Consider the following 12,143-nt stretch of genomic DNA (forward strand, 5'->3'; position numbering starts at 1 on the left):
GTGTGAACTGCTGTGCTGGGCCTATTGCTTGTTTTTATAGGGCTTATAAACTAATGCTGTTTGCGAATGGTTGAAAACAAAAAAGAATAATATTTCATGATGTGAAAATTACATGAAATACTAATTTCAATGTACAAAATAAGGTTTTATTGGAACACAGTCATGCTTATTTGTTTACAGTTGCGACAGAAACTGTGTGACTCACAAAGCCCATCTGCCCTTTACAATAGCAGTTTACTGACTCTTGCTCAATGATCTTAGACTTCTTTGGGGGGTGTTGGACAGTAAACATGTAAGTATATGTTCAGTGGTAGCAAATTCCTTGAAGAAAAATAAAACAGTAAAGGGTCTAGAATTGTAACGGTTGGAAGGATACAACAGCTAATTTATATATGGGAGTTAGGGAAGGGTAGTTTATTTGGCAGGTAACATTTGAACAGAGATTGAATGAAGCTTGGAGTGAATCATCCAAGAGAGCATTTCTGGCCAGAGGAAGGAGAAATACGCCCTGAGGCATGAGTGTAGCTGTAAGTCTAGGAGCTAAGTGGTATGAGTGGAGGAATTAGAGAAGGAAGAGCGGTGGAACAGACTTTAGATTTTATAGTGAATATGTAAATGTGTATCAGGCTGGGCATAGTGGCTCACATCTGTAATCCCAGCACTTTGGGAGGCTGAAGTGGGTGGATCACCTGAGGTCAGGAGTGTGAGACCAGCATGACCAACATGGTGAAACCCCGTCCCTACTAAAAATACAAAAATTACCCAGGTGTGGTGGCACATGCCTGTAATCCCAGCTACTTGGGTGGCTGAGGCAGAAGAGTTGCTTGAACCCAGGAGACAGAGGTCGTAGTGAGCTGAGATCACGACACTGTACTCCAGCCTGGGCAACAGAACAAGACTGTGTGTGTGTGTGTGTGTGTGTGTGTGTGTGTGTGTGTGTACACACACATATCACATTATAGACAATGTATAATTTTATGTAATGTCTATATAATTATGTCTATTATATAATTTTATTAAAATTATGTATTATGTCTACTACTACTTCAAGGTATATTTGTGGTATTGTGTTCAAATAGTGAAAAATCAACACTTCAAAAACTGTCAAATATCTAATAACCATCCACCATTTTCATAACTGTCAGGAAATAACATGGGATTTCCTGCCATGACAATGTGTTTTAGAATCCCATGTTGGCATCTAATGATAACTACATTCTTTTTAACCACTCATTAAGTATTTCACCCTTGCCATCGCATATACCTTCAGATCTCTCCACTTTCGTTTAAAAACTGAGAGATGTTTTGGTTCCTCTAATTGGATATTTCTTCTGTTGTTGATATTCTCAGATGCTCAAGGAATACTTAAGTTTTTTCAGCACTCGAACCCGAATTCAAATACTACTACTAGGTTTTCTTCCCTTGCCCTACTTTTTAACTTAGAAAATAGAAGTGAGCTTTTAGTTTACCTTTTTCTTTTATATAATTTCCTTGTTTAACCAATTAATCAGTATATTTTAAAACATAAGGTACTATAGAGATATTAAGTGAATAAGTCAAAGGTCTTGGTCAAGTAGGAACTTTAAAAAGCTTTCTTTATTGCCTTAGGATTTTTACAACCTTACCTCATTCAGTCCTTTGGCTTCCTTGACCTGGTGTTTTCAGTTTTCATGTCACTCAATAGCCTTTATCTTCCTTTATTTCCTCCTTCATCTTTAAAAAAAAAAAATAAAGGATGAGGAATGTTGACATGCTCCTTTTTTTATTTGAACAATTTTTAATTTGCTTTACCACACTAGTAAACTTATATTTCTTGTATAGCTTTTTGAACATAGAGGTAAGTCAGAAAAAGAGAAAAAAATTCTTTTGTACTAGAGACAGTTCCTAGTTAAAATTTAGTAGCTATACATAGATGTAAATATATAATTTTTAAAAGACCAGGAAAGGAGTAAAAATCCTTTTCATTGAACAGCATATTATAAACATTTACCCGAGTCAACAAATGGAGCACTTCTCAAACTTTTAAACTGTCAGGACCCCTTTACATACTTAAAAACTGAATTTTTATTTGTGTGGCTTATGTCTATTGAATTAGGTATTAAAACTGAGGCCGGACACAGTGGCTCACGCCTGTAGTCTCAGCACTTTGTGAGGCCAAGGCAGGTGGATCATTTGAGGTCACAACTTCAGGACCAGCCTGGCCAACATGATAAAACTGTGTCTCTACTAAAAATACAAAAATTAGCTGGGGTATTGGTATGCACCTGTAATCCCAGCTACTCAGGAGGGTGAGGCCGGAGAATTGCTTGAACCTGGGAGATGGAGGTTGCAGTGAGCCCAGATCATACCACCGCACTCCAGTCTAGGTGATAGAACAAGACTCTATCTCAAAAACAAAACAAAAAACTGATACTTAATAAAACTATTACATTTTAACATAATTAGTTATTTGTTGTTAAAACAAAAAACTTTATTTTCCAAAATAAAAAAGGAATTAGTGTGAGGAGTAACATTGTTTACATTTGTAAATCGTGTAAATGTCTGCATTCAGTTTGTTATGACATATTGCCTTAGTTTGTACTTACTGTTTCCTTTACTTGGAATGCCCTCCCTGGTCTTACCTCCTCATCCTCCAATCCATCTCAAACATCACTGCCTTTGAAGACCACCCCCTTTTTAATGGAGGTATAGAGTTGATTGCATCTTCCTTTGTGCCTCACTCTGCATTTAACACCTGCTTGCTACGTTACTATCTAGGCTTCATTCAGGTCCTTGAGGGTGGTGACAATGTCTTATCCAGTCTTCAGTCTTTATTTACTGATACTTCTCTTCCTGGTTTGCTGAATGGGTGAATTATGACCCCCCTTATGCAGTATCAGTTCATCTTCTATCTGGACAAACTGCTGTTCTTACAGTTGTACCAATTCCGTCAGATTTTGTAGCTTTTGAAAATTTGGGTGGGACTTTGGGAATATTAGTATCTTGAATTTTCAGTTTGGTAATTTTATTATATATTCAAACATTATGTTATATAAGTGGTATGTGAAATATGGCTGTAGCTTTCTTCCTTTATTCTTTTCAGAAAAGATACTTTTTTGATATATATGAATATATATATATACTTTTTTTTTTTGGATTACACACGCTTTGCTTGACTGAAAAGAGTTTCACAATTATGTAAAGATTATAAGAAATGCACCTTGACAGAAAGGGTATAGACCATAGCTCACCACGTGGATTTGTCACAAATAGACTAAAAAAAAAAAAAAAAAAGGTTTATTATTAAAAGTAGGATTACTGATTTCTTAAATAAGAGATTTATACCAACAGTTGAAAAGTACAGAAATATGATTAAGTGTACATGCCAAGGAAAATATAGTTAGAAATCTATGTTGTAATAGTCCTATGTAGTGTCATTTTCATGAGTTGAGCAGGATTTCTTCCTGTTTAGAATCCCTTTTTATTTTGCTCAGTTAATATAAGAGCCTTATGGAGTATTTCCTCTCCACCAGTGTTCATCGCAGAAAAAATAACACACTATCTGTAATTACCCTTCAAGGCAGGGTTCTAAAACTTTATGTACCTAAGAATATTCCAACGTATATTTTTGTGGTGCGAATTCCTGATGCCTGTTTCCAGGTATTCCACATACCACCTTTTGTCTTCCTAGTCTTAGAAAGATTGTAGGATTTTATAGCTAAAAGAAATTTTGCAGATCTTCTAATATGACTTTTTGAAGAGTTGGATTATAATGAGAAAAGTGCAGGGCCAAAAACAATGTTTCCAGAATCACAAATCTAGTTAGCTAATGGACCAACAGACACAGTTTTTGGAACCCAGATTTTCCATTCTACCTTGCTCCATAGGCCTTTCTGACTGGTTTCATCACAGAACAGCTTTTCTTTGTCATTTGCAGAATAAGAGTGACGTTACAGTAAGATTATTTGTATAAGCTTAGGGATATTAAAGTTGCAATTGTTTTCTTTTTCTGAGACAGAGTCTCACCCTGTTGCCCAGGATAGAGTGCAGTGGCTCAATCTTAGCTCACTGCACCTTCCACCTTCTGGGTTCAAGAACGAGATTCGGCCTCTGCCACTCAGGTAGCTGGAATTACAGGTGTGCGCCACTATGCCTGGCTAATTTTTATAATTTTAGTAGAGATGGGGTTTCTCTGTGTTAGCCAGGCTGGTCTCGAACTGACCTCAAATGATCTGCCCACATCAGCCACCCAAAGTGCTGGGATTTACAGGTATGAGCCACCGTGCCTGGCCTAAGTTTCTGTTTTTTTTCTAATTCTCTTCTCAGTGTCAACTTTTTTTTTTTTTTTTTTTTTTGAGACAGAGTCTCCCTCAGTTGCCCAGGCTGGAGTACAATGGTACAGTCTTGGTTCATTGCAACCTCCACTTTCTGGGTTCAAGCAATTCTCCTGCCCCAGCCTCCCAAGTAGCTGGGATTACAGGCGCCCACCACCACACCGAGCTTATTCTTGTGTTTTTGGTAGACTTAGATTTCGCCATGTTGGCCAGACTGCTCTTGAACTCCTGACCTCAGGTGATCTGCCCACCTCAGCCTACCAAAGTGCTGGGATTAGAGTCGTGAGCCACCGCACCTAGCCCCAGCTTTATTTTCAAAAGACTCTTGAAAGTTTTTTTTCCTGCTGAAGAATGGTTTGAATTTGATGAGGTCATCAATAACTTGAAATTGAAATTGTTTGAAGGAAATAAAGAAGTCAGCAGAATATACCTATCTAGAAATAAGGTTCAGTTTATTGTTAGATATACCTACCATGTTCTTCTGGAAAGGACCCAGAACAGTCTTAGAGTAGATTAATTGGAGAATTGCTCCCTAGCTAGTTGGACCACTTAGCTCCTCCCTTCTCTCCTGTTTGGGCTAAGCTGAAGACAAAAATAGCATTTGTCCTCAGAATATAGTGCTGAGTATTAGCACTGGAACCATAGAGGCAGAGCAGTGTCCCACATAGCCTGTGGACTTTAGGCTCACAAGATAAACTGTTCACATATCCTGATGAGCAGAAGCAGTCTACTCTTTCCCTCCCCTATAATCACTAGAGACAAACTATTGTCTCTAGGCAAACTAAATTAAATTCAGAGCACCATTTATGGAAAACCAATACCATGAAAGAGAAGAATCAAACTCAGTGAACAGAGGATCTATCTAAATTTTTAGGAAACATTAGAACAAGACTTTAAAATGGGTAGTTATGCTGGGCACAGTGGCTCACACCTATAATCTCAGTGCTTTAAGAAGCTGAGGTGGGAGGATCACTTGAGGCCAAGATATTGAGACCAACCTGGGTAACAAAGTGAGACTCTCTCTGCAGGAAATTAAAATTTTTTTTTTTTGAGACGGAGTTTTGCTCTTGTTACCCAGGCTGGAGTGCAGTGGTGAGATCTTGGCTCACCGCAACCTCCGCCTCCTGGGTTCAGGCAATTCTCCTGCCTCAGCCTCCCAAGTAGCTGGGATTATAGGCATGCGCCACCACGCCCAGCTAATTTTTTGTATTCTTAGTAGAGACGGGGTTTCACCATGTTGACCAGGATAGTCGATCTCTTGACCTCATGATCCACCCGCCTCAGCCTCCCAAAGTGCTGGGATTACAGGTGTGAGCCACTGCACCCGGCCCGTAATTTTTTAAAAATTAGCCAGGCATGGTAAGGCACACCTGTAGTTGAGAGCTTGAGGCAGGAGAGTCACTTGAGCCCAGGAGTTTGAGATTACAGTGAACTGTGATCACACTGCTGCACTCTAGCCTGGAAGATCAAGTGAGATACTGTCGCTAAGCAAAAAACAACTAAAAAAACTAAGTAATAGAGATGATTGCATACACACTAAAAGAATGCTTTGCTGTACGTACTTGCCAATGCAAAAAAAAAAAAAAAAGGAAAAAGACAAAAGAAATTACCAAAAATATTGGAAATTAAAAATTGAACAGTCAAAATAATTGTTACGCTGGGCCTGGTGACAAGAACCTGAAGTCCAGCTACTCAGGAGGCTAAGGTGGGCAGATTCCTGAGGCGCCAGGAATTGGAGGCTGCAGTGAGCTATGATCACACCAGTGTACTCCAGCCTGGGCAACATATCGAGACCCTGTCTCTTAAAAATTGTGTGGTCAGGAAAATGGGCACAGATGAAGAATACATTAGTGAATTGGAGTTGAGAATTTTCCCCAAGCAAAGCATAAAATGACAAAAAAGATAAAATATAGAGGAAACCAATGAGATTAACAAGTTAGAACCTAACATTTTATCATCCGTTTATAATAGTATATCCAGAAAGGGAGAATGGCAACAGGGGGCAGACGGCAGAGGTTAAGTTAAAAACCTCTAGAATAGGTTTTTCCATAGGATTCCTTACGACCTCTAATATGGTGTTGAATAGCAGAGACAATAGGAGTCATCTTAGCCTTGCTTTTAAAGTTGATGACTCAGGGCAGGAACAGCGGCTGACACCTATAATCCCAACACTTCGAGAGGCCAAGGCCAGAGGATCACTTGAACCTAGAGTTTGAGACCAGCCTGTGCATTGTGAAACCTGTCTCTACAAAAATAAAAATTACAGAATTAGGTGTGGTGACATGTGCGTGTGGCCCCAGCTACTCAGGAGTCTGAGGCAGGAAGATACTTGAGCCCAGGAGGTTAAGGCTGCAGTAAGCCTTGATCATACCACTGCACTCCAGCCTAGACAACAGCCAAGACCCTATCTCAAAATAAATTAATTAATAAATAAAGTTAGTGACATTGCTTGTGCTTCATTAAGGTTGCTATAGAATTTTGGTAGATTAACCTTTTAAAGTTAAAGATGTTTATTTCATATCTACCAAAAACAATTAGTTTTTTTTATGATATCGTAATAGGTGTTAAATTTTTTTTTTTCAGCATGAGTTGAGATGATCACATGGTTTTCCTCTTTTAATTTGTAAGTTACATTAACTTACTATATTGAACCATCCTTGCATTGGGATAATTGGTACTGGTATACTCCATAATACTTTATTTAGTTTTGCTTAACTGTTCAGAATCAAGATCATAGCTTTCTCTTTTTGTGAATATAATATATTTGGTCAAATACTGTTATCCTGTTTTTGAAAGACAAATTCAGAATTATCAAAATGCATATATTCCCAATCAGAATGTATCTATACTGATAGTAACAGCTTTGGGGGTCCTTTATGAAAAGAAAATTGAAGGCTCCTAAACAGTAAAGGTTTAAACAGGACACTTTTTTCAAGGGATGTGATGAAAATTTTGTAATTTGTTAATTGTTTCTCCTTTTATATGTTACTCTTCGTAATTATCTTAGTGTAAATTTTGTTTCTCTTTAGGTACGCATAGCTGCTAAGTTCATCACTCATGCACCCCCAGGGGAATTTAATGAAGTATTTAATGGTGAGTAAAGATTACTATTTAGTTATTTTAATCCCTCCTTAATCATCATTATTTATTGAGTACTTGCTATCTGTTTTAATTCTTATGACTCATTGTAGCTATAACTAAATAAATCAAGATTCAAAGAAATTAAAATAACTTGTCCAAGGTCCCCCAGTTAGTAAATGTCAAAGCAAGTATTCAAACCCAGGTCTGAGTCAACATAAAGCTCCTAACCCACAAATTAGGACGCCTGTCCTTTGTAGGAAAAGATAGAAGGCAGATTAGTATTAATAAATGTAGAAGCAACACTAACTTATTTTTATCATTATAAGTCATAATAAATTATAATACTTTCAGTGTGGCCAAACTGAGTATATCTTAGAAGCTTGTCAAATATGCAGATTCAGCTTTATCTGCCCTCAAGATTCACATTCATTAGGTCTAAGATGGAACTGATTGATCAGTACTTCATCAAGTTCTTTACCAGGTGACTGTGAGTCGCAGCACGTTTGGGAACCACAATTATTTACAACTTTCCATACAACTTTCCGTGCTGTCTTAATACATTTTACAAACTGAAAAATGTGATGGAGCATCTTAAATCTGATGATGAATTGAATCATCATAATCCCACCTTAAGTTATTAAATGCATCTTGAAGATTCCTTAAGTAAAATAATGATTGTTGTGCATCTTGGTTCAGTTAGCTAACATTAATTTTGAGATTCTAATTTTATATTAGAAAGTTAGCTTCTTGAGAGGAACTGTATGATATTCCTCTGTCACCAGCTCAGATGGTAGAACAGTCAATAATAACCTTTATTTATAAAATTGGTAAAAGTAACTAGGAGAAACATAAATATTTGCTTCAAGGGGTATAGGATATAATAGAAGTAAATCAAGATATTTTTTATAAAATTGTTTATGGATTTTGAGCACTAACAGCAAAGGAAACAAATGCAGCCTTTTTCTAGTCTTTCTTTTACATTGACTAAATGTAAATTCTTAGTAACATTTCGAAAAATTTTTTTTTCTGTTGAACTTTTCAGTTTTCAATAGAAAATTCTTCTTGAACTTTAGTTCAGATAAATTCTTGACTAGCTGGCCAGGCATGGTGGCTCATACCTGTAATCCCAGCACTTTGGGAGGCTAAAGCAGGTGGATCACCTGAGGTCAAGAGTTCGAGACCAGCCTAGCCAACATGGTGAAACCTTATCTCTACTAAAAATAGAAAAATTAGCCAGGTGTGTTGGCATGTGCCTGTAATCCCAGCTACTTGGGAGTCTGAGGCAGGAGAATCACTTGAACCCAGGAGGCAGAGGTTGCAGTAAGCCGAGATTGTGCCACTGCACTCCAGCCTGGGTGACAGCGTGAGACTTTGTCTCAAAAAAAAAAAAAAAAAAATGACTGACAATTAAAAGTAATGTCCTTTGTAGTTAGAAGTCCCTTGTTTTATTCTGACAACCAAATATACTTGACAGGAATAACGAGAATAACTGGTACCAAAACGTTAGGTTAGGAATTGGTAAGCTACTCATGGCATGAGGGCTGGTTTGGGTTGGCACACATTGGCCACTACCAGGCCTTCCAGAAGCTCTGAAAGTCAATGACCTTTGCCTTGTAATCAGCCTCCCTCTTGGAGTTAATACTTGGTAGTTTCTGAGTAACAAAAGACTGTCTCCTTCCGAAAGAAAAGTGACTAGACTTCTGACACACAGCTTTTTAAAAAGGTTGTAGACCCCCACATTAGATTTTCCAACGAAAAATGTGTTTAGGCCGGGCGCGGTGGCTCACGCCTGTAATCCCAGCACTTTGGGAGGCCGAGGCGGGTGGATCACAAGGTCAAGAGATCGAGACCATCCTGGTCAACATGGTGAAACCCCATCTCTATTAAAAATACAAAAAATTACCTGGGCGTGGTGGTGCAGGCCTGTAATCCCAGCTACTCAGGAGGCTGAGGCAGGAGAATTGCCTGAACCCGGGAGGCAGAGGTTGTGGTGAGCCGAGATCGTGCCATTGCACTCCAGCCTGGGTAACAAGAGTGAAACTCCGTCTCAAAAAAAAAAAGAATTTTGCTGATTTATGCTTATATTAAAGGATTTATTTAGATATAAAATTAACACTCTTAACTGTAGATTTCTATAAACCATGTTTTTTATTTGCTGTGAAGTTCTTTGAGACTATATGGCACACATGTTTGTACACAAATCTGTTAACATTAGCATCTTTTCATTTGCATGTTTAGAATTTCTACTTATATAGTACACCTGAAGACTAATCTTACAAAGCCTGGATTTTAAAAATTCAACCTGGAAATCTGCTAAAATTTCTCAAATTTATCCTCCACTGAACATTATAACATTTTTTTCCTCCTCAGATGTTCGGCTACTACTTAATAATGACAATCTCCTCAGGGAAGGGGCAGCACAGTAAGTATCTTTCCAAATCCACTTACAGTGTTATTCTGACATTGGATAAACTGTGTTGACAGTAAACTAGTACCCTAAAAATGAAGTTTAAAATACTTCAAAATAAAACAGTTGGTTTTAACAATTTTAGTTTTTTTTTCTTGTAGAAAACATGTTCCCCCTAAATGTTGTTTACTTCCTCAAAGCTTATTGTAATATATGAACCTATTTTTATTTCTGCCAACATTAGCCCCATTAATGTTAGCTGTTAGGTTTTCCTTTATAGTTGTTCTAGTTCATATTGAATGTTTTTAAATGGCTAGCTATAGATAGGAATGATCTGCCAATGAGGAACGATAATGTTTAAGAATAGCAGATACTGGCTGGGCAAGGTGGCTCATGCCTATAATCCTAGCACTTTGGGAAGCCAAGGCAGGCGGATCGCCTGAAGTCAGGAGTTCGAGACCAGCCTGCCCAACATGGTGAAACTCCATCTCTACTAAAAATACAAAAAAATTAGCCAGGCGTGGTGACAGGAACCTGTAATCCCAGCTACTCAAGAGGCTAAGGCAACAGAATTGCTTGAACCTGGGAGGCAGAAGTTGCAGTGAGCCAAGATTGTGCCATCGCACTCCAACCTGGGCAACAAGACTGAAACTCTGTCTCAGAAAAAAAAAGAATAGCAGATATTAGTAAAGTGTCTTAATAGAATTAACCATAGGATAAAAGCATGATTAGGTTATCTAGTGATTGACTCATCACTCTGAAGCTAATTAATCTTTCTAAAATATTTTCATTTTTGTCCTTGCCTTCAAAACATTATGATAGTGCTTTATATATATATATATATATATCTTCTATATTAAAATCTAAACTTGCTATAGCTTTCAAGGCCCCCTGTTGTCTGGCTTTATTACTGCTCTGCTCTTCAACACAAAGTTCTGTTTCGGCTGGGCGCAGTGGCTCATGCTTGTAATCCAAGCACTTTGGGGGTCAAGGCAGGCAGATCACCTGAGGTCAGGAGTTCAAGACCAGCCTGACCAACATGGTGAAACCCCGTCTTTTTAAAAAAAAAAAAAAAAAGGTTCTGTTTCAGTTGCTATCTACCCAACTGGCCCAGAGTTCCTTTGTAAAGAGTAGAATAATGCTTATTAACCAAATTCTTTGTAAAGAATTGAATAATGGCTAGGGTGGGTAGGGGTGGGAAAAGAGGACAAGGACAAATTGATGCAGACCAACAAATAATTATCATAAAGTCACTGGAATTATCATCATGAATGATACCCTAATTATTATTTTAAGGAACCTAGGCTCACATCAGAGATACACTCTAATGATGGCTTCTCTTAGATTCATAGAATCTACCATAGAAAAGGACATTCATGATTTGCTAGTTTAACTCCTCTCTACTGAAAGAATCTCGTCAACATCTGTCAACAGACAGTTAATCTACTTTGAATGCTTCTAGTAATAAGGAATTCACAATCTCACAAGGCACGTTCTTCAATTTGCTTGCCATATTGGTCCCAGTTTTATCCTTGAGAGCAACCCCACAATAAATCTGCTCTGTACATCACTTGGGAAGCTGAAAGGGGTGGGTGTTGAATATCACCCAAGTGTGATTACAACCTAAGCCTGTAGTCCTGTTTCCGATTATAACCAAAGAGAAGTTGGTATGTAGCTTCTCAGCGTTTGGCTAAGATCAAGAGAAGTTGGTACATAGTTCAGATACTTCATTTGCTTTAATTGCACTGACACTAAAGCTTTGTATTTATAAATATTCTGGTTCTTACAGACTATAGGATCTTGGGGAACCTTTTGGTTAAGAGAATTTTCCTGGACCCAAATATTTTATTTTCCATAGAGAAGAAAAATTCAGTTTTATTTCTGTATTAAAGCATTTCAGGCCAGGCGTGGTGGCTCATGCCTGTAATATCAGCACTTTGGAAGGCCAAGGCAGGTAAAAGATCAGGAGTTCGAGACCAGCCTTGACAACCTGGTGAAACCCCGTCTCTACTAAAAATACAAAGATTACCCAGGCGTGGTGGCATGTGTCTGTAATCCCAGCTACTTGGGAGGCCGAGGCAATACAATCACTTGAACCCAGGACGTGGAGGTTGCAGTGAGCTGAGATCGTGCCATTGCACTCCAGCCTGGGTGACAGAGCAAGACTTTGTCTCGGAAAAAAAGAAAGGCATTTTAGTCCCTTTGCCATAGTCCTCATAGTAAGTGCTCAGCTAATGTTTTCATGATCATTATCATAATTATTGCCTTCAATCTATATAAAATGAAGGTCCTGAAGTAGCTACGATTTGTCGTCTTTCCTGGATTTCTGACCACTAGAACCA

The 12,143-nt window shown here is 38.1% G+C and overlaps 1 protein-coding gene across 1 annotated transcript in view; it reads left to right on the top strand.

Annotated features, from left to right (window-relative positions):
- CAPZA1 (capping actin protein of muscle Z-line subunit alpha 1) overlaps window positions 1–12,143 on the top strand; it is a 50,535-nt gene that overhangs the window by 18,467 nt on the left and 19,925 nt on the right. The window contains exons 2-3 of the mRNA XM_002751230.7: window positions 7,343–7,406; window positions 9,765–9,816. Of these exons, the coding sequence (XP_002751276.2) occupies window positions 7,343–7,406; window positions 9,765–9,816 (116 nt within the window). The remainder of the gene's footprint in view (window positions 1–7,342; window positions 7,407–9,764; window positions 9,817–12,143) is intronic.

Source organism: Callithrix jacchus, chromosome 7 (genome assembly GCF_049354715.1).
Source record: "Callithrix jacchus isolate 240 chromosome 7, calJac240_pri, whole genome shotgun sequence".
In the NCBI taxonomy this organism is placed as follows: Eukaryota; Metazoa; Chordata; class Mammalia; order Primates; family Cebidae; genus Callithrix; species Callithrix jacchus.